Genomic DNA, 23,735 nt, shown 5'->3' with positions numbered 1-23,735 from the left:
TAACGAAACATAACATATGGTTAGCGTTCATGAAATCGAGGATTTAAAGATAATTTGTTTCTAAAGGGTAATGTGGAGTCTTTCAATTTCAGATTTTTTGTTTCGTTGCAGCCGTTGGATGTACTATGTTTATCAGTCTTATTAGAAAAGAAAGCCAGTTTGTTTTTATAGAACCAGTGCTTTCTCATTTTGGGAAAATATAACCTCAAAACGGAAATTATTCGTTTAGTTTTTTTTATATAACAGGAGGAAAACGGAAGTACCCAAGTGCGTTACCGGTCTTTTAAGAAATGGTACGTTCTTTAGTTAAGTAAAGTATTACTTTTTTCCATAATCGTTCGAGAGGCATCAGGGTTTTTAATGAATTATTGGAGATTATATGAAGTAAGTTTGTAATAAGTAAACGCAAAACATTTCTGAAAAACACGTCACATTTAGCGTTACGACTCTTAATCCGAAGGTAACTCAAAGCCTCACTTATAGCTCTATAGTCCATAGTATAACTATAAAGTCCTCTTGAGTGTTCTCGCAGTAGATCAGCCACTCATTTAATGCAAAAAAGTCTCAAATAAGTTAGTAATACTGCCTAGATAAATTAAATTAATATAGAAAAAACTCGTACAGTAAACGTACAATATACGGCTAACACAAACTCATACAATCGTTGACATCGGTTCTATACAGGATCAGTGGACCGAATTAATTGAATCCAGCTCCAGGAAACGTAATAAAACGACAAATTGTGGTGGACATCACAATTTATTTACGTTTCTGTATACGATTTTGTCTAGGATCCTCCTGCCCGTTAAAATAGAGAGGCGGAAATATTAACCTTGTAAACTCTTTTGTTAAAAAAAATGATACCTAAGGAAATGTACGTCCTAAGGTCGATTTCAGTTAATTTAATTTTCTGACGTAGTCCTGATACTTATAATCGAGTCCATTAATACCAGTGAAGTGATTTGTAGATTTCTTTTTTGTATTATTTAAAACCGATGTACACGGCCAAATAATAAGAAGTGGTCACAAATCACAGCTTAAATCCTTCTGAGAATGTTTTTCACGCATTTGCTTATGTTTATCCCCTCCTCTCAATGGCGGACATCAGCCAGTTTGGGCAAGCCCCGTTGGCGGAGTGGATGTTCACGACCTGCTGATGCATGACGGCACTGGGGCGGGCGTACAGCCCTTCGTGTGGTAGCTTTCCACGATTTTTTAGATTATGTTTAATGAACACGTTCCCCCTCTCCTGCAATTACTTTTTTCTAACTCCCGATGCACTGATCTTACTCGTCTTTTAGGACATCCAATAAAAATAATTTACCAGTATATATAAGTACCCATTATATATTCAACTTTGTTACTATATAAATGCGTCTAAAAATTAATTTAGTACAATAATTTTGACAGACGGTCTAAGATGTTCTACCTAACAATATACATTAACTTATATAAGAAAAATCTACTAAAACTACTAATTTAGCTTATACGTGAATTGTGTATTACACTAGATAGAAAAAATACAGCAGTAGCAAAGAAACAAACTACCATTTATAAATACAGCAATTAAATATATTTTGATAATCCGCCAACAGTCTTAACTGAACATAGCGTTTCTAATGTTTTTCATCCATTGTGGTCAGCGAGAAAGTGTCTCAAATTGACGGTTAACAAATTTATACTATCTCTATAAATCATAATATAATATCATATTTATTCCGGAGTCAACGGGGTACTTAAAATAATAGAGGATAATATTTTCACTCTATACTTTCCACGTACAATAAATAATAAATTAATGCTAAATAATTAAATGTTAAATGAAATATAATGAAAATCTGAAGAGAGTACATGCGTCTGGCGTAACTCGGACGATTTCGGTAATAGCCACGCTTATAAAACTAAGAAAGCCAGAGTGTGTAAAATATACAGCCTTAGTATTGTATTTTGTTAACATAGCTTTTACACATTAAGAAAACACTTTTTAAACGGATTGAAGCTATGTATTATTATTAAAAACTTCTTATGCTATGTGTTATTATTTAAACTTTTAAATTTTAAATTATGTAAATAATTATAAGTTTTTAATAATAATAGCTTCAATCCGTTTAAAAAGTGTTTTCTTAATATACAGCCTTGACTCGAAATAGTCACTTAAAACCACTTTACCCACAAATATGCTTAATGCCTTAATAACTTATTATTTAATCACGTATATTTATTTGCTGTGATCATGGTCTCAAATATACAATAGATAACTAGGGCTTGCTTATAGTACGTTTATAAATCATCAATAATTTTTATAGATTTTTTCCTTTTGTAAGTGTTTGAACCTACTTGTATATCCATCTTTTTCCATCTTAGGCTATATAATTATTTTTGATGTCAGCTGCAGGATTAAATAGAATAAATAAAGTCATCGTTTGCATTTTATGTTATAACTAGTGGACCCCACAGACTTCGTTCTGTCAAAAAGATTTGGTATTATAGTCGGTGCAAAAAATTCTCATGGCAGAACCAGCACCCTGATGATGATGATGAGCGAAGATGTCGCCGTAAAAACCTACCCTTAGACTTCAACGAACATTTAAAAAAAAAATTGGTACAATTGTTCCAGGCGTTGTAGAGTTATGCGCTTACCAACACATTTTGCGATTCATTTTTATATTATAGATTGTCAAAAAAGCATTAAAAATACGAACATATTTTACTTGACCTTTCCTTTTGCTGTATTATGTTTTTAACTACGAACTAAAGTATTTTTTTAGTTTTTAGTTCGTAGTACTTTTTAGCTTCTATTATACTTATCTATGCCATTAATAAACTGGCTACTTCAATAAATTAATAAACGCACTGGAATGAAAGATAGTATTTCATTAAGTAGTAAAGAATGAATACTTTTTCTGTTTAAATAACATATATAATATTACAAAGGACGTTAGAACAACTTCGAAATTATTTCTTTGATTCCAACCCCATTTAGCCATGACACGAATAAAAATTGTTCTTTATCATACCATGTAGAAATGGTCTTGAGCACTAAAAATACAGTATTACATTTTCTTGAACAATCTTAATTTTCGAAAGACCTCGGAATAAATAAGAATATATGTAGCATTTACGATAAGTACGCATTTATATTATTCATGGTTTAAAAACTCCCGAAATTAAGGCAAGTGGAAAATATTGACAAAGCGAAAAAAACTCATTACTCCCCTTTTGGGTGGGGGTGTGCAAATCCATTCCACATCCAACCGTGCGAACATCAAGGGACGAATAAAATTTTAACAGGGCGAATAAAGTGCGCCATTTTTTCGCAAAAATATAAAAAGATAATCCGAATAAATCTTCATAAAAGCCTTATTTGGCGGACTTTTGTAATCAAATCCAGTCGCTGTTTACATTTAGCGTTGAGACGGCTTTATTGCATTTCATTATGATTTGTTTATTATCCCTGGAATGGAAAAATACATAGGGGAGGACCTTTAATTCAGGAGTGCATTTAGATTACGCTTCAGGGTCGTCACACAAAGTCAGTAGAACTGTACCTAGATACATTTTGTGCTTCATTTAAAGCAATGTGTTTTGTAACAATGTTCTGCAATTGCTAAAGAAACAATTAAAAATTTATTACGTTCCATAAATAATATATTATTGGTTAATAAGTTGTGTTGATGTTTTTTTTTATGTCCGTATTGTTTGTAATTGTAGAGCCGAACATTATCTCTACTAATAAATATTATAAAAACTAAACAGCGGCAAATAAAATTATATATATATCACGCAATCCGTAAAATAATATTTTCAATAAAATCATAATCATCTGCCTACATCGAGCGATGACGCTAAGAAGCGTAGTGTTCTCGTCTCAATGGAGCTGGGGTGACTGAATAATGTAACAAACGTATGCTCGAAGTTCCAGTTAGAAGATACGGAGGATAGTGTTTCGCGGAACAGAAATGCAGTAAACGCCAAATGCTTTTTATTTTTTATTTATTTATACTTTGTTACCAAAATATACATAATTATACAAACAAAAAGTAAATAGGTTACATAAGTTATTCGGCAACAGGCGGCCTTGTCGCTAACAAGCGATTTCTTCCAGGCAACCCTAATATGGGAGAATAAAAAAAAGAAACACCTACAGAGGGTAACGTACAAGAAGTGCATAATTAAATAACAACTCAAAATAACATGCAATTATAACTAAAGCTAAATAAAATAAAATCCAAAGAAAATAATAATAATAATATGTATAAACAGACATGTAAAAGCTCTGCCAAAGGTTAACTGACTCACAATTAATTTTTTTATTTATTTAAATAACTCGATAAAAGTACAATATTTAATAAAATCGTTCATAAAAGCTCTCGGGCCAACTAATGTGCTGTAATTCAATTAATTTTTGACACCAAAATACTCGCCATGATTGAATAATACGAAATTAGACAAAAGATCGAGGAATTTATATTGTATTGTGTTTTTAATTAAAGTCAAGCAGTAAGTTATAGAAAAGGATCAATATAATTTATTGTTTATAATTCAAACATCACACATACACTGATCAAATCAAATCTACAATGAGTAGCTTTGGTTATAATAATGTATTTATTTTCTCCCATATAACATTTACAACAATAAATAAGAGTACAGTTGAGAAGGTATTGGGAGACTGATTTCCAAACTAGGTGATATGGATAACCAGGCTTCCATTCACAGCAAAGTCATATCGAGTGGCAAGAAAAAGTACATACATATATGGGTAGGCAAACAAATTTTACGTTTTAAATAAGTAAATAAAAACAAAACAAATCAGTCCACTAGTTAGAAGTTAGTAGAAATAAAGTTATATGGGTGTATATTAGGGTTTGTGTATGTGAGTGTGTCTATTTGTGTGTGATAGTGTGATGCTTTTACACATTTTTTAGTTAAGTTTGTTATACAAGTACAAGTAACAAAAAAGAAAACGATCGCTGAAAAGGATGGGGTTGTACAAACGCTATATTTGCGACGTTTGTCCAATATAGCGGTATCGAAGAATAACAGCGAATGTTGCTTAAGAACAGTGTATAAGATAAACAGCTGTCGAACTGTAAGTACAGAACTGAATTTATAAAGTTCAGCAGTAGGGAAACGAAAGGAAAGAGACAATGAGGTTTTAAGAACAGCTTATTGGGCTCGCTCAAGTTTCAGAAGTGAGGTTTTATAGGTGCCTCCCCAGACCAGATTCTAATTGTAGTACAGTCAGCAACCCCACGCAGGCTCCTGAATACATACATTAGCTTGCGCAAACGTCCCGAAAGCAATTCAATGTGAACATTAAAGCTAAGATTGTGGTTTATAAGTACTACCTCGGCGGCATTATTGTGCTAACATTTTGCAGCCTAGGGCAGTCGCACGAAACATTCAAACGTCGCGGGCGGGGCGGCGCTGAGTCACGATTGTCCATTTATGTTGTGGGGGGCATCCTCGTTTTGTGAATGCCATGTATTTTGTTTTGACTGCACTGAGCGTTAAGACGTTGTCGCTAAGCCAATCAGTCAGTTATATCTCGCTCTCAAATAAAGCTTTATTAACTATTGTGAGAATAGACACATGAAACGTATGGAAATAATTAACGAACTGCATAGACTAACAGTTTTTATTTGTCCCTTGAGTGGACTGACAAAATGGTCTCATGCAGTGGCGTAACAATAGGGTGGCAGAACTGGCAAATTGCCACGGGCCCCCGACCCAAGAGGCCCCCTGCCCAAGAGGCCGCGAGCTCAAAAAAAAATTATTTTTATTTCATTGTAAATGTACGCAGGCTTCCTCACGTTTCCTTTACCGAAAAGCTAGCATGTATTCATGATGAATGCATTTTGTTCTAAGGATGAATGCAATACGTATAAGGCTAGAGTAGTCCCCACAGACCATTCCCTCTAGCCTAAGAGAGGAGTTATTATTGTGGTATTAGTGGGACATCTACAATGTGTAATTGAGTACGCTGAAAATCTCGAAGTTTAGTAAAATTAGCCCCATCAAAAGATATTGACCACGGGCCCCAAGTGGTATAGTTACGCCACTGGTCTCATGTCAATTCCTATACTGTAATAGCCTTTTTGTAATTATTTAAATCTATGTCTCTTTACTGTTGTGTTGTTTTATTACTCTATGTATGTATTGTTTTGTATGTGATGTAAATTTTAATAGTTACCACCTTGAAATTAGTAAGGAAAGCTTATGTTGTTGTATTATTAAAAAATAAATAAAAAGATTGTGGATTTTGCTTGATTGGTCAAGACATTTAGACGTGACCAAAGGCGTAAATTAAAAACCATACTAAACGGAACTCCTCAGAGTATTTATAGCCCTAATTTGCAAAGTTTGCGGCGAAAAAAATGCTGATTCATTTTTCATTCGTAATCAATTCCAGGTAAAACGAATCGAAAATCTTCAAGTCGGCTGTTTAATTCGTTTAGGCTTACTCTCTTAATAAAACGTCTAACAAAATATTCATACTATGTATGTATAAATAGACTATGAATTTACGGCCTTCAAGACTAGTTATAAGAAAGCTAGGGGCCTTATAGCCTAATACCTAAGGTCTTATTAAGTGGCAGCTAGATGAGGGGTACTGGGTTCGGTACCGGGCGTTTACTTGAATGTAGGGCACGGTCGGATTTCTACAGAATGAAGTGGGCATCGAACTATAGAAAGGAAAATGTAAGAATACATTCTAGGCCAAGGATGGAAATTACAAGTGGTCAGTAATTCAACATTCCTTTTTCCTTGGATATTCTACCCTGCATGGCGAATCCCGAGGGCCTATCTATAGGGCTGAGGTGTTTTTAGTGGGTAGGGTCACGCTACCCCTCTGAATAGTAGAGGGATTAGACCAAGCTCCACAGTTCCCGCGTCAAGTTCACCACATACAAAAATAAAAATGTGTGCGTGTACTAGTGTACTCATCTAAGAAGTGAAACTTCTTTATGACCTTATTTTTTTAAAACTGACCTATGCAACTTTTAGAAAGATTATTACAGAATTTCATTAATTGTAATAGAATTATTATTATTTTATATTATTCTTTGTTATCGTTATTTTATATTTTGTTATGTATGGTTTCGAATCTCTTCGAATCAACCGTGGTGGTGGCAAGAAAAAGATGGCACGTAACAGAAAAATGTGTCGAGTAACCCAAAAATGTAACGATAAAGAAGTTTCACTTCAAAAATATATAAGAAAGCCAATTACTTTCCCATTACCTACAGTGACTTAAAACATATGTCTTTGACCCAGTATACTTTCCACGACATAATATAAATTTCATAGTAAGAGTATTGATCAGGTGTAAACACAAAATTTTAAATTGTTCATAAATCACTAGCCATCAAATTTAATTATTTTTTATATAAGTAACCATTCAAAGCTGATGAAGCATGCAGAACAAAAACAATAGATAGAGGTTTTGTGTTTAAATCACACATTCGTAGTGTGACCATGTTTGGGTCCAATAAATACGTTTTCCATAATAAAATATTGAATTAAATATGTTATTAAAATTTTAAGTTTACTACGAAGTCGTAATCAGAAAAACAATATTTGATCTCTCTAACCAATTCAAATTATAAATAAATAGTTAAAATTGTATTAATAGGTAGGAGCGTAATAAACTATAGGTATACAATGACTTGTTCGCGTTAAGTAGTAACATTGATGAAGATATATTTATTAAGCATTTGAAATAACAAAATGAGTTCCACATTTATATATACGATAAAGATAAAGTATTAAGCGATCTATATACAGATATCTATTACGCTATTAAAGATAATTCCACGTAAAACTGAAATTACGGTCACATTACAGAAGCCTGTCATGTATGAAACGTGTTCGAGGATTATCTACATTGCATTATTAATGGTTGCCCGAAACATTGATCCCGTTATTACGTACCTAAGTGCTGCGGTAAAGGGAAAGATAAACTTCTATCACTCGATTTATTTTCAACGTGATATAAACTTTGCTCGAAGTTTTTAGCAGGCGTTTTAAATTTAAGGGAAAAAAGAGTGTGTTGTATTTATATAGCAACTTCGATTTTGGGCAAGTTTATTTATTTAGTCATATCTATTTCCCAATTTCTTTTCATTCTTTTTACTCACAACTTACTTATTGTACCTGAAACAATGCGAACAATTGATATTTAAGTTGTAGATTTACAACATACATATAAACAAATATTAATATGTAATTTAATAACGCTTGAATTGTAGAACATTAACTAAATATGAGTCGTACATATTATCAAAACTTCAATATTAATAGAATAATATTTCTAATAAGGGTTAGTAATTAAAAGTAGTATAAATATAAATATACTATGTAAAATCTGGTGTGCATCGATCTTGGGGGTTTCTATTCTTCTCGCAATATTATATACGCAATTTTACGAAATTCGTTCATCGGCGCCATGGCTTAGTTGGTTAAAGCGCCTGTCTAGTAAACAGGAGATCCCGAGTTCGAATCTCGGTGGTGCCTAGTTTTTACACTTTTTTTAATTTTCTATATTATTACGTTAATAATTATTTAAAAAAATATACATAAATAACATTAACTTTAAATTGTCTAGACACAACAGAAGCCATTTATGCTAGATTGATACTAAGAATGTGTTTACATAACCTTGCTGTTTAAATTTTAACTTATATCACGATATATGTTATTTTTAGTATACTTGTTTAATAATATTATAAATAAATATTATTTAATGTTCATTGCATAGTAAATAATAAATGGAATATATCTCTTACGAAAAAACAATGTATAAATATTGTTTAAATATGTCTAAAACTCACAAATTATGTATTAATTATAACAAGAGAAAAAAATAAGATATAAGAAAAAAACTAGGCACCACCGAGATTCGAACTCGGGATCTCCTGTTTACTAGACAGGCGCTTTAACCAACTAAGCCATGGCGCCGATGTGTACAGATTCGAAATTAGGACAGATAATCGTCATTATCTTTTTACACCATTATATAACAATCACATATCAAATGGCCCACAATTATAGATTTTATCATTTAAACTTTACTCTAATATAATAATACCAAGTCTTGAAACAATATCAAAACAATAACAACAATATGGTGTTGTTATCCCGATTATACATCTCTGTTAAATAAACAATGTTATTATAAGACAAAGCTGGAATTATAAATAGCATAGTTTCTTATAAATATTATTCAAGATTTTCGTAATAAAATAACCGTCTTTAATAATGGAACGTGGTATATTTTTTCGGATTAACATATTGGATTTTTATTTACTAGGAACCAAAGTCCCATCTCTATATTGACGTTTATAGATTGCTTCCCATTCGTTCCCATCAAAAACACGACCCTAATAAAAACCACAAACATACTAAATCCAGGATCCCGTAGGATTACGACTTCGATGAATTACTGAAAACAATTTCCTTTGCGGTTACTCGATCAAATAAACTGTCAATTAACGGAGTTCTTTCAATTTTCTGTTTGACAGCTGGGATTTGAAGTTATTACTTTTAAAAATATTTGAAGAAACGAACGCTATTAATAGCCTTGGATAAGTTTGCACTATGTGTATTTTTGTGCGGTTATCAGCTTAATTTATGTTATTGATACATCTACACTATCATTACAAATAGGAAGGAGTCGTTGTGTTTTGCAGTGAATCGGGTCCAAAACTAATGCACCGATTTCAAAAATGCTTTCACGGAATCCTGCATTATCCCTGATAAACAACGCTATAGAGTTTTTTACACTTTTTACAGTTTAAAGTTACGGATCAATATGAAAAAGAAAAATAAAAAAATATTTTAAAAAATCTATAAGCATACTCTGCGGAAGCTATTGATAATAGCGTTAAGTGTTTTACAGAAGACATCAACAAAACAGACACGATACCATATATGTATTACATCTATACTAAGATTATAAAGAGGAAAAATTTGCGTTAACTCATGGGCCACTCAATTCTATGTTGGCCTATCCCGAAATGGAACAGAACATCAAATTATTTTGCTGCCATAGGGAAGTTCTGAGACACTGAAGTTCTATAAATAAATCTCTTCTCTAATATTATTGTAGTATATATATCAAATTTCTAGAATATGGGTGAGCATTCCTTTAGAAAATATATGCACCTAAAATTTAATTTCGGCTATGATAGCATATTTAGGTTTAGGTTGCTAAAAACATCAAAGTTATAGAAATGTAAAATCCAATATAATATATACTTAAGAAAGTCTTAGTCACTTATTGCTCTTTGTTAATAATCAAAATTTTAGTTAACCTAGAACTCCCAGTTAATTGCTCTTAAATACAAATCATTTGTTGAATAAGTTAATCGATGTTTAAGGGTGGGAGACGTTTGAACTTGAATTAAATTGTGGATAGCCGGAGGCTGTTGGGAACACAATTAGTACTTGGAACCTCAACGTCTAATAAGATCGATAACACGTTAGACTGAGAGACAGCTTTGGCTTTTTTCTTAAATGTAATAAAGGATTATAATTATGACAGTAAGCACAAAATACACATTGAGACTGATTGTAATTACGACATCGCAATAAAGAGTTGAATTACACTATTAATATTGTAAATTTAAAATAAATATTATTACTTAAAGAAGAAAACAAACGTCTCTATGCGAAGACGGTTACAGGTAAAAAGTCGTCTGTCGACACTTTGTTACCTGACACATACACATACATATATCCTGAGTTTTTTTGGACATGAATCAGATTTCGAGGCCGTTCCCCTACAAGCTGGACCGATTAAATAAAGGCCCTTACAGGTCTTAGAGGTCGAAGAGCACGACTCAAGAAGAGATTAATTCATAACACCATTAATAACACAAAAATGCGTTGTTATATAGTATATACAAAATGTATAAGTTAAGATTACGAAGTCACAGAACTATTAGCCCTGGGCTTATGGTATCTCAACTAGATATCTCTTTTTCGTGCACAAGTTTACTTAAATGAAACATAAGAAGTAAACTTATCAATAACCTTACCGTAAACAAATATAACTCAGTCAGTATGTCGTACACAGAAGGCTGATCACCTACTCAGATTAACAATAATGATTAATGAACACAAGACCGTGTCTACCTCATACTCCGTGTAGAAGGACTGACTCGACGAATCTTAAGTAATCTGGTATAAAAAATTCCCTCAATTCACAGAAGTTAATAATAGCAAACGGTAACTCTTTAACTACAAAATGAAACAAACTCATTTATATATGACGATTAGGCTCAAGTCTACTTAATTAGTTTGCTTTCTCGTGTGGTTTGGGACCAGATGACCTTGTGTGGCAATTATGAACTAAGGTTGAAGGGCCGTTTTTGAGTAAACCCTTCATTGAAGACGCTGGAAATTATACTTTTAGAAGAAGCTCTACAAATCCAATATTTATAGACTAGACTAGGGCAGCAACATAACAACATAACCCTGAAGTCAGGAAATTCTATGGTGACACTTGTGCAAATGTGGAAATGTGCTAGAATAAAAAGCTTTCGCGTCGCTCAACTCGAGGTAAAAGTTGTGCTTGGCAGCTTCGCGTCACAGCAAGCCATCCATCAAGCAATACATCAATTACGACATAATTGTATAAAAATTTCCCCTACACAGATTAAAAAACCAAAAAGTATAGAGCGCTCAGGAATTCTGTCACGGTATTGCCAATTGCCAATACTCAATCAAGTTAATCTTTGATAGCTTCTCTTGTGAATATTAAAAATACTAAATAAATATATTACAATTTTTTTCCATTTTTTTTTTTTTTTTTAACTGTCGATATTTTTCAACGTTTTCTTTTTTGTTTCTTAAAAGACAAAAACTAATTTCTAATACTTCTAAATAATCTATTAATTCTAAATCATAGAGATAATAATTAAAAATGGGGAAATTAAAAAATGTTTGGTCCCTGTATCTTTAACGCTGTCAGCAAATGCTGTATTGCGATACTAATTCGTTGAGCGAGGAAAACACCAGCTCTGGGAGTCACCGGTACTACTAAAGCGTTAACTTAAATCTTAGCGCCCGTGCAGTTGAACCCACTGCCTAAGAGTCTCTACTCCTCCTAAAAGCCGTATCCAAAGGCCGAAAACGCTTCCGCGAGCCTTTAACTGGTAGCGGGCTCAGATTGCCTCTAATCAAATTTTTCTGTTGAACCATTTCGATTTATTATATTAATGTAAATTGAGTTTGCAAACCAATAAAAGAAAATATATTTAAAAATCAATTTATTGTTAAAATAACCTTTGAACGCAGTCTTTTAATTAAATTATCAAAATAATAATTAGCTGGTCGTATTCGTAGTCATCTTCCTCAAGTCCTTGAGCTGTTGATTTTCCGATACCAACGCTTGGACCCTTTGTTCATACTTCACACGTAATTCCTGAAAAAATACATAATTCATATTTAAGACGTGTTGGTGTGTAGTTTGACCGGGTATCGAATCAAACATTATTTTTTTGTAACATGAATTTATTCGCGATTTGCAAATATTACAAATATCGAAGTACAACTAAAACTTTTGTATTCTGCATTTATTTTACTATTTGTTCGATGATTCGAACTTCGAAATTCGAAATTCGATGATGTGAATTATACCAGTGTTAGATATGTCGCAGTAAAGTAGTTAAATCAGAGACGTAATTGAATCTCTAGACAGTTAATTAAATGTCTATATTCAATCAAGCTCTAGCATTTTGATTTAAATAAAGCAGCGTCGAAAACGTTTAACTATCAGTCTGACCGAAAGCCAGCGTATTGATTAACAATGTAAAACAAGATGGTAAAACAAAAACTCCGCCATGATTATTTCATTCGTTATTGTTATTTCGGTGTGATCGTGAAGGACTGAGAGCTTGAATATTCCGTGTTTTGCTTTATTGTTAATGTTTAGGTTAGGTTAGTCTTGTTGCCTAGGAACGTTTAGGAAACTCGTTAAACGTTACGTTTCGTTCACTCACTTGTCTGACGGAACTTAAGTGACTTGATTGAATATCGATTTTTAATGAACCGTCTAGGGATTCAATTAACTCTCTGATTTAACTACTTTACTGCGACATATAAATTATGTTATAAATCCTTATTTATATCCGTTACAACGGTTTTATTTGTTATAATTTTTAAGGTATAAGCCATTACTTAGTATGACTGTTCTGAATTAGATCTCAATATCATGATTATTTATTGGTGATGATGAAAATATTATTATTAATATGATTAATCCTACAACTTCATTGAATGTACAATAATAAACATGTACCATGGAATGATTGTTGTCTATTGAGGGATTTAGCGATGTATAAATTTTGTCACAACCCTTTTCAAATAAATAGTTGTTTTTTTAATTAAAAAAATACAATAATCTAGTATGGGCGAAAGATTAAACATAATAAATATACAACTACTTTATGTGAAATCCAACTCATACTAGGTATACTTTGGTTTACAGAATTACAATTTATTAACAAAACAAATACATCGCACAAAGAATATAAGCAACATAAAGAATATTTCTCCAAAAAATGCAGTTGCAAGATTACCTTAAAAATCGCAAGTTGTGTCTCATACTCCTTCTTGAGGTCATCATTGAGCCCGGAAGAGGTCTGTGCCCTCTGCAAAACTAACGAGTGACGCTCCTTCTCCGCTTTGTATCGGGCCTCCATTGCTTCTAGACGATCCTGGGAGAAGAAGTACAAATAAATTATTTTCCTTTCTTAATCTTCTTTGCTGTTTAGAGCTTTTCTCATCAACCACCATGGCCCTTGACAACCCCTTGCGAGAAGAATGACTCGTTAACGTCATATACAATTAATATTAGCACGTTACTTAACTACTTTTTGCGTACGAATTCTGCCATGTATGAAATTAAAACTACTTGTATGCCAACTTATTTGCATCATCATTTCCATATATAATTTGCCTGTTGCGGGTGACGCAAGACAAAACCTTAAAGCGTCAGATCTCACCTCCATAGCCTTTACTTCAGAATTCCTAATATTTAGAAGATCCTTGGTGATGTTGTTGATATCCTTCAGCGATTGCACCTGGCTATTTAAAGCCTCGATCTGCAACTCTTGGTTCTTCACCATTTTTGTTTTGTCAAAGATCATGCCGCGCGCCTTGCTTAGGAGCTATGGAATTAACGATAATAAGAAGATAGATTTAAATATATCAAAGTAAAACGAACTGTACTTTATCTCCTATATAATAACTGTATTAAGACCCTTCAATAATCACACTAAAGCTAACCATCCCCGCACACAATATTGGTATCCATAGTCAATGTAACGGATTTAATGTATGTCTTAATTTATTAGTATTATATAAAGTACAGACCAACAATATCTTAAAATAGTGTAATTAGACGATTTCGATTTTATGATCTGACCCGACTGACTGAACTGAACAAAAAGCGCGTTTTTAAACAATCTTTTAAAATGTATATAAATAAACGAATTTTAATTAATTCAAATAAATTCCTTTCAAACTAAAAAGAAAAGAGAATCACCTCCTCGTGCTGCTGTTTTATGTTCTGAATGATTTCCTGGTTCTTTCCAGCGGGCTTTGAAAGCGCCGCCTGCAACTCTGTTTCTAAATTCTTCACTCTACTCTTTAGCAAGTCAATCTCCTCTTCGCGAACCTGAATTTTAGAGAATTAACAAAATATAATTTTATAACATGGACTTCAGTTGCATTATTAAGGTTTTTGTCGCGGGGTTTTAATCCTAAACAATCAATTCATAATACAAGCGTTAATAATTGCAGAACTGTAGAACATCTAATAATTGAATCAAAACATCTTTAGAAAATTATATGACGTTACCAGAATAAAAATTAATTGAGAAAAAAATACATTCGAAAACTTACTTTTAATTCCAATCGAAGTCCATCCTCAGTCCTCTCCGTTTTAATCTTTTCCAACTCTTCAATTCTCTTTAATAACGCTTGCTCCCGTTCCTGCCATTCATCCTATAAAATATATATTTAATAACGTTGTCAAATTAATGCCAGCAGTTATAGATATGTCGAATTTAAGTCAACAGGAATCGATGTTAGGCGATTGTTATAGAATAACGTGGTGAGAGCGACTTCGGACCCTGTCTAACGCGGCCATATAGAACCGAAGTGGTTTTAGAGAATAGCTCACCCAGTCTCTGATTAGCAAAGATCTGGTATGGGTAGACACCCACATTACCCCTGCTATTTGTGCATTGGGGGCATGTGCACTTCTACCTCGGATATTAAAAAATGGGGTGAAAATAGAACTGGTTCATAGGCCAAACACCCATCATTTTTCATTTTCTATCTTTTAACATTAAAAAAACGTATTTTACATTTTATTTAGTTACTTTAAAGCTCCTTAAATAGCATTTAGTAAAACCACGCCATCACACTTATTTCGAAAACGTCATTAAAAGCTGGTATATCTACAGTCTAATGTCATTTATCTGTCATAAAAATAATAACATACAAAACGTTTATACATAGGTATACTAAAAAGCAATCCTAGGTGACTTTTACGCCAGCTTCCTTTGTATGTAACAATAGCGGTAATGTTCAATATGGTAAAAGTAAAAATGGTAATGTATGGTAATGGTAAAGTGTATCGATGGTATGGTAATTTACAATATTTAGGTACATACCGAAGGTTTCCCTGCATTTTCATCTCCATTTGCCCCTGGTTCCTGTTTCACTAAAACATCATTATTGCATCCATCTGGATTTACCGGTTTATCTTTTTCCGAAAGCAAAGAACATTCCGATTCTGATAGCTAAAACAAAATATTTATAAGGCATTAAATGCTAAAAATAAAATTACATAAAATATGAATTCTAACTAGTTTAGTTCTATTACATCTATAAGCAATTTTTTTATATTTTATAGAGAAGCAGATGGCACGGAATCCACAATGTTTTTTGGGTCAAAATGTGTTTCCTCACGATGTTTGTCTTCACAAAAGGAGAAACTTTTGAATCAAACATACTATTTCATGGTTGATAATCGCTCGCTTAAGCCAATGGGCTAACTTGGTTCAAACTTAACAAAATTAAAATTACCGGTTCCACTTTGATCTGAACAGAACTCTCAGGTCCAGCGACAGGCAGCTCTTGACTAGACGTACCTTGATCAGCCTGTTAATTAATTCACAATTAATCCACTATAAATACAAACGCAATATGGTACTTATTGAAATATGACTATTGTCATATTTGACAAGACTCACAATGGCGGATTGCAATAAAAATGCCATTTGTTTACCGAAAATTAAAAGTGTGAATGCAGTAGGTATGAAAGTCAACATAGTACATGATATTTCGAGTCTTTAAATGTACTGTAACTAACAAAGGCGTTGTAATCCGATTTAACAGGTTTAAAACAGATGAAGAAACGAATGATAAATCAGCTGGATAACGATTAGAATCAGCAAATATCAAACATAATCACCGCGATTCGGGGCAAATCACGCGTCAACTTAGAATTTCAAACAGCCGATCGCAACTACGTGACATGGCATTTTAAGAATTAATTAGTTTAAAAAATCCCTTTAATCTTGAATAACGGTCAATTTGTTTACCTTTTCTATAATCCAATTTAAATAAAATGTATATATTTGAAATGAAAAAGCAATGTATGTTTTTCATCATTCATCATTGCATATTTTATCAACTAAGCAAGGACAATACAGCTTTGCCTTGTAAAATGTACGATCAAAGCATGACAGGGTAAAATAATTAAACAATGCTGGTACTATAGATCATAGTATAAGCTCAGTTATGCTGATAAAAGACATGTTTAGAACGAAAGAAACAAGGAACGACAAATAGCAACAATAAAACCTGTTGTTTAATAAAATATAAAGGATGGAGTTGACACTGATTGAACTCTTTTGACAGGACCAAGTAGAATGCGGAGTCGGAAGAAAAAAATGGAGATTAAAAAGATGTTAAGTCTCTCACACGCCGTTTCTCGAAATCCTTTATCCTTGTCCAAATAGACCGCAAAAATGATTCACTACTAGGAACTACGACACATTCATTTTCATTTACGTGCAACTTGTTCTCTTTGTGATTTTCGCTAATCATCGCACAAGTATTTTAACAACATATTTCAGAACCGACGTCAAAAGCTCTTTCTTTTAGAACCGTCCGATTTGGATTGAATTAAAACCTCCTTGAGAATTCCTTATTATTAAAAATACTTACCATGTTGTGAATATTAAATAATGTAAAGGGAATGCACAATATTGAATGTTCACGATTTAGAACGAACTAAACTGTTTGAAATGTGTTACGCTATCTATTTTGGGAGAGCAAGCGGTGGTGTAAAAATAGGACTTAGGAATTGATCACAATTCTTAAATTTCTGGATAAAATATGAAGGTGCCTTTATGTATTGATGTGAAGAAATCGATCTCTTATATGTATCATACATCTCTTGAACTAGCACTTAAAATCTACGAAAAAGAAAAAGTAACGAAACGTCTTAATATTGTTACTTGTAAGTTTTGTTGTGTAATAATGTATAAACTAATGTACATTTTAAATATTATTTATTGTATGATAATATTATCTAGTTTTATAATAATTGAAAGAGAGAGAGAGAGAAATTGTCGAAAATCCTTGCAAGTTTTACACTAAATAGAACAACTTGCCGGACCTATGCCTAAATAGTAATGTGATGTGTATCCCTAGAAAAGGTCAACAAGGAGCGATTTTAAATAATAGAATTGTAAAAAGTTTCAATATAAGTGAGTAAAATATATATTAAAAATATACACGGAAATTAATTCGATAAACTATGCCTTACGTTAAATATACTAATATTAAAAAAAACAACAACATACATCAAACAATACTGAAAGTAACAAAGGTCATTAAACAAAACATTAGATGACCTTCTGTTTAAGGCTGTGAAGGAACTGTTTGTTCCTAAAAATATCAAGATTTACTTAGTTTGTTAAGCTTTGTTAAGTTTAATAGTAATTTATTTTAATAAACTAAAGGATGTTGCTGTAAATCATTATGAAATGAAGCAACCTAACAAATAACGTGTCGATAAAAAAACGTGTCAAACACTTCCACATACTTATTTCACGCACACTTATACAATTCGATGGGCCGGATTCAGTCTTTAATGAGAGATAATAATTGTCCAAGTTATTTTTTTACAATGAAAAAAAATTGCGCATTACTTTTTATATTGATTATTATTTAAACGTTTCGTTAGTTACTGTCGTATTTTGATATTCCATTATAGTATATACATAGATGAGACATGCTTTGGAATTGTACTACGACTTAACCTTCCACTGTCATTTAGTTTACATGTATGCTACAATTTCGCTGTTGCAAAAAAAGATGTTTTGGTGAAGGGGATGAATTTTCGCACACCTCTTTAGATTTGATTGATGTTTATTGTTTTTTATAGGATTAATTACGAATTTACGAAAGTTGGGTTCAATTTAAATTTTTTTTAAACCACTTCTTCAGATTTTCGTTCATTTCGACGTTTCACCCCCACCCCCACCCTTCTATTAAGCGTAATGTACGTCATAGCCTGCTTACCGTCATTAATACTGATTTCATATTTATTGAAATTAGACATAATTATTCTTTTCTAACCAATTCTGAATATACTGATAATGATACTTATAAAATGCAGTACTTTTTGTTAACTTAATTAGAAATAAAGGTAAGTACTTACTTCTATCAACAGCTCAAATATTGTTGGAACTGCTCCAGAATGAAGTACTGTTCTAAATCCACTTTTATCAATTACGTGATCTTCAAAATGTTTGGAACATAACACACTGGATGATGTGGGCTGCAAGTCTTGTTTCTTCATGTTGGTTAACCACGCAAGTTTGATTATTTCATCCTTTGGAAATCTACGCAATAGTTATGGTATGCAAACATTTAAAGTCCCAACGCATTATTAAAAATAATAAACAATTGAATACGGCCCCTCAAAATATGCAAGTACATAAAAAGTCAAAGAGAGTGTCCCGGGTGTTAAATTTATCAGCTACATATTTAATGTTAATAGAAAAACTCGTCAGTCGTAATCTGCGGCGTGTCTAAAACGACTGGATTTAATATATCTAGCCAATAACTATCACTATAATCATAGGAGTATAATTAAAGCTCACAAATAACTAACCGGTGGAATGTAATGTCAGGAGTTTTCTTATATGTTGCATTGCCGCACAAAGGTGCACTGCACTTAACCATCCTCTTTCAGTTTTTAGCAAAATAGAATAACGATAAGCACAAAATTCAAAACAAAACACAATACTTGTTTCTTTATTTCGACGCCATATGTCACTTGTCCCTTATCAAAATGGCGATTTTATTTAAAAGTGTGAAATGTTGCTACAGGAAAAAAGAAAGAGATCATTGATTAAATTGGAGTAAAAGTGTACATACATACATACATAAAATTATGAAATATTCTGATTGTTTGTGTTTGGTCTGCCTTATTTCTATTCTACGGTTACATCTGTGCTAACTGCTAATTATTGACATGACATGCTCTGTGGATTGTGTTGTTATTTTTTGTGGTCAAAAGTGGAAGTGCTGTTTGAAATTTACATTCTTCAACAGTAATTAAAAATCATCATTTTCAAAATCCCATATTTTAAAATAAGATGACTTCAGAAAAAAATGCTCAGATTGGTCAAGCCCGAGAAGCCTTTCAGATGCTTTATCAAGTTTCACAACTCCTCAACACTGGGTTAGATGCAGAAACTCTTACTATATGTATTCAACTCTGTGAACTAGGCGTTAATCCAGATAAACTTGCACTTGTTATTAAAGAAATAAGGAAAATGGGTGAGCACGCAACTCAGAGTAAAGCAAAGACCTTGCAGCTTTAAACTATTTTTATCTAAGATTGCTGCCTGTGGAAGGTTATATAGTATTAACAAAAATCAGCAAATATATACCAAAACAAAATAGTTTTGTTCATTAGTATCCATTTTAATTCATGTTTACCTATCCCAATGAAAATAAAAATCTGATGAGAGCTTATACATGGCATGAAATAGTTAAGTTTAATCCATTAAAAAAATACTATTATACTATACTTATTCAAACCATTTTCTATTAAATAAAAACTCTCATATAGGCACAGCATATTTTTCAGTTTCATTTTTCTTATTTGCATAAATATAATGGTAATATTGGATATAGATTCAATTGTCCGACTTAAATATTTTTTGTTGGCATGAAGAAAAAAGTAGTAAATTTTAAAACAAATGTCAATTTCCATCAACACCATAATACTCAGTGAAAAATAAATGTAAAATTGCTTATTATTTATTTACAATTTAAACTCTTAACCATCAAACTGCCTAAAACATCAGCTCTTGTGACAATTATGTCAATATTTTCTCCCAATCAGAATGCAGTACATATATTGTTTGGTACTTTTCTTGTTCACCTATTATGTATTCTTGTTACAACAGGTACTGCTTCTCTTTGTAACCACTCATTTAATTATTCATGCTAAAACTGTACTGTAATCATTTGATGTTATTAGCTTTGGATAACTCAACTTATAATATTGTACCCAGATTAAAGAGAATAAAACATGAACAAAATTAACAACTAGCACACACATTTTAAAATTTTGATTTAAACATAAGTTAATATGGTGAGAGTAATTATTAATTATTGTAACTGTCTGTGAAGGATTCACAAACCAAAAATGAGAGAAAAAAAATAAACTGTAAATTTACTCTTATGGGGTTCTAAAGTATTAAAAATACAAAAAGTCAAGAAATAAGATAAAACAATTGGTAATTTAATTTTATATTTATCTAAGTATCATCTCATATTTCTAAATCCAAATAATAAATATTAACAACATGAAAATTAATAAGCATGAAATATTAAGACTGGAAGCATAAGTCTTTATACCATCTTTATCAATTTTCGAAACTCAACTACATGGGAACAAATAACTTAGTTGAATTTAGTGTGGATATAAAACTATGAGAATTTATATATTTACTAAATAATGGGGGATAGATTTAAGTGAATTTTAATGTCAGTTATACTAATAACTGATAATATCACAGATGCACACAATTAAAAAAAAACAGGGACAACAATATTGAACTGTTTAGTTATATAAAAAAGGTGTATTTAAGACCAGAATACAGTATTTTACTACAAGAACACTTTAAACTTTTTTAATCTGGCAAGAAAGATGAAACTATAAAAACAATTCAGATCAACATTTGTACCTGCATACATTTGTTTAATATAAAATATTTGACTAAGTTATTGAAATGAACTTGGGCCTTGACTTTGTCCTAACACAGAAGGGTCTTCAAATATTGGTTGTTGTGGCTTGAACTGCTCAGCTGATATTCTTGTGAACATTATACCAATTCCTTCAATCAATGCAAGAAGAATTCCACCAACTAATGCACTACCTGCCATTGCTGGAACACCTGAAGTTATGTTTAAATTTTTACACAATCATCATCAAACAATAATATATTTATGTTATTGAAAGAAAATATTACCTTGGGTCAATAGAATGTAGAATAAGGTTATAAAATATGAGTCAATATTGTTTACCAAGTATACTCAAGTATCATAATGTAAATGACGTAAATAAAGCTAAAGCTACGTAAGGGTCCTTTTCTTGTAGTGCTGATTTCATATTTTATCTCAATTATTGCTTGTTAACTTCTTTAAAATCAATTAAAACAAGCTTTAACTTTTAGTTAGGTTGACTTAGTAAGCATATTACAGATGAAAGGATAAACTTAACTATGTTGAAGAAATTAATTTTTATTTAAAATCTGCATAGAAACATATTTTAAGTTAATCTTTAATAGCAAGTCTTACCATTTCTAGCCGCCAAGATGCCACCAGTAAGAGCCCCACTCATTATAGAATTCCATGGATCCTCCTTTTGTCGTAAATACACCAAAGAGCAATCAATTGTTGAAAACATTCCACCCCAAACAGCAAAGTTGCCACCTACTATAGGTGATCTTTCTTTCATGGCTGCTAAACTTCCCAACTAAAAGAAGCATATTAATGAGCAGAGTATAACATATATATATATATCAGATAATATGACACCTACAGGCTACAGTTCACTTTAAATTTGGATAATTTGTGGTTAAAAAAATTTCTACTTTTTGATAGTAATATACCATTTTAAAAACGACTATGTAGGTAAGACATGAGAAATGCAATCAGTATAGGTATATCAGAAATGTATGTAAACAAACAGTTTAGAAAATAAATTGATGTGTTAACATGTACCATTTTCCTGCTAAATCCCACAGGAGCATTTCTGAAGCCCTTAATAGAGTGAAATATTCCACCGCCTATCGCGCCCATCAGAAAAGCACCACCAGAATCATCCAGGATCCTCCAAGGACAGGGCTCTCTCGAATATTCATCCATTATTATGTTCTGTATTTATAGTTGGGTACACTGAAATAGGGGCCGTGAATATTGACAATAATTTTGTAATACTAACCTTAAAAGTTTAAATATCAATTAAAAGAATTGGTAATTTTTTTTTAAATACACTTTACTTACATTAAAAGAAAACAAAATGTTCTCTTTTTATTGTCTAGTATTTCAATGTCACCATTAAAGTATTAATTTTTTTTACCAATTTTCACGTTTCCTAACTAAATATTTTATAATGGCACTACCTAAGTACACTACAGTACTCACTAGTCTCTCTAGTCTTCACTCTATTCTATTATCTGTGTGATGTCAAAAACCATTAAAAATCTATCGTACAGGTTCACATATCACGGGGTTTAGTCAAGATGACTTACTACATTGTAAATAGTGGTTAATAATATCTATTATGCGTTAGTTATCTTTATTCTCAACTTCATTTGACCTAATGGATTGTGAAGGGTCTGTGCCTCTGGTGTGTAGTCTGTGTTATTAACAAAACATGAATCTCGAAATATAAATAGATGTTTGGGGTTAGTCTTAAATTTATACCATTTATAAATTTATTCCAATTTAACGTAATACAAAGCAGATATGACTATCTATAACATGTATATATTCGATCGTTATGGAACCCTTTTATACTACGGAGAATGGAATCGAACCAAACAATCGGGCATGTCGAGAGAGGAGGTATGCTGACAGCAAATTCACTTGTAATCCTTTAAAACTCAACTATCCACTTAATACCTATTGTTTTTAAAAATATTTTACTTTATAAAATATAATAGTATGACTTTTTCAGGAAGGAAAACTAATGTATGGAATGTTATTTTCAATAAAGTCATTTGTCACTAAAATTTCTCCTTTAGACCCAAGGGAAGGATTTCTTAACTATAAAACATCCAAATACACCCTGCATTGTTTGGAGACTCCATCAGGAATAAAATTTGTTGTAAACACAGATAATCAAGCTCAAGGAATTCGAGAACTGTTGAAAAAGATTTATTCAGATATTTATGTTAAGTATGTAATTAGAAACCCGCTATGTGGTATAGGAGAACCAATTAATAGTGAATTATTTAAGAATAAGTTAGATTTATTCATCAAACAGGCACCATTGACAGCTGCACGTGCTTCTTGAAATTAAATAATACACATATTAAATTGTAGAAGTTATGTATTTGTGTTTTGTGTAAGAATATAAAAGATTCCATAAATATAATTAATATTATTATATCAAT

At 31.9% G+C, this 23,735-nt stretch overlaps 3 protein-coding genes and 2 non-coding genes across 8 annotated transcripts; 2 read left to right on the top strand and 3 right to left on the bottom strand.

The window, feature by feature from the left end:
* Nucleotides 1-8,446: 8,446 nt before the first annotated feature.
* On the top strand, nucleotides 8,447-8,520 carry Trnat-agu. The gene has a single exon. It is a non-coding gene; the product is annotated as a tRNA-Thr (tRNA).
* Nucleotides 8,521-8,890: 370 nt separating this feature from the next.
* Nucleotides 8,891-8,964, bottom strand: Trnat-agu. The gene has a single exon. It is a non-coding gene; the product is annotated as a tRNA-Thr (tRNA).
* A 3,299-nt stretch (nucleotides 8,965-12,263) lies between these two features.
* On the bottom strand, nucleotides 12,264-19,376 carry LOC123711731 (THAP domain-containing protein 1). Of its 4 annotated transcripts, XM_045664458.1 has the most exons (9): nucleotides 19,211-19,376; nucleotides 18,755-18,938; nucleotides 16,108-16,182; nucleotides 15,693-15,821; nucleotides 14,917-15,018; nucleotides 14,558-14,689; nucleotides 14,016-14,180; nucleotides 13,590-13,727; nucleotides 12,264-12,433 (listed from the first exon to the last, which is right to left on the bottom strand). In XM_045664458.1, exons 1-9 carry the CDS (start codon nucleotides 19,279-19,281, stop codon nucleotides 12,335-12,337), a joined length of 1,095 nt encoding a protein of 364 aa, XP_045520414.1. In that variant the 5' UTR covers nucleotides 19,282-19,376; the 3' UTR covers nucleotides 12,264-12,334. The 4 variants fall into 4 exon arrangements, with proteins under 4 accessions (XP_045520414.1, XP_045520415.1, XP_045520418.1 ...); XM_045664459.1 differs by lacking the exon at nucleotides 19,211-19,376 and having other exon boundaries at nucleotides 18,755-19,150; XM_045664462.1 differs by lacking the exons at nucleotides 18,755-18,938; nucleotides 19,211-19,376 and adding an exon at nucleotides 17,254-17,354.
* Nucleotides 19,377-20,846: 1,470 nt separating this feature from the next.
* Nucleotides 20,847-22,785, bottom strand: LOC123711732 (mitochondrial import inner membrane translocase subunit Tim17-B). The gene is made up of 4 exons (XM_045664463.1): nucleotides 22,621-22,785; nucleotides 22,339-22,512; nucleotides 21,913-22,090; nucleotides 20,847-21,509 (listed from the first exon to the last, which is right to left on the bottom strand). The coding sequence occupies exons 2-4, from the start codon at nucleotides 22,480-22,482 to the stop codon at nucleotides 21,337-21,339; spliced, it is 495 nt and encodes a 164-aa protein (XP_045520419.1). The 5' UTR covers nucleotides 22,483-22,512; nucleotides 22,621-22,785; the 3' UTR covers nucleotides 20,847-21,336.
* Nucleotides 22,786-22,973: 188 nt separating this feature from the next.
* Nucleotides 22,974-23,672, top strand: LOC123711733 (trafficking protein particle complex subunit 1). Its single transcript, XM_045664464.1, has 2 exons — nucleotides 22,974-23,184; nucleotides 23,297-23,672. The coding sequence occupies exons 1-2, from the start codon at nucleotides 23,086-23,088 to the stop codon at nucleotides 23,633-23,635; spliced, it is 438 nt and encodes a 145-aa protein (XP_045520420.1). The 5' UTR covers nucleotides 22,974-23,085; the 3' UTR covers nucleotides 23,636-23,672.
* Nucleotides 23,673-23,735: the final 63 nt, after the last annotated feature.

This window comes from Pieris brassicae, chromosome 7, assembly GCF_905147105.1.
Source record: "Pieris brassicae chromosome 7, ilPieBrab1.1, whole genome shotgun sequence".
Classification (NCBI taxonomy): Eukaryota; Metazoa; Arthropoda; class Insecta; order Lepidoptera; family Pieridae; genus Pieris; species Pieris brassicae.
The sequence above is the reverse complement of the archived record's forward strand: the minus strand, read 5'-3'. Positions and strand labels throughout refer to the sequence as shown.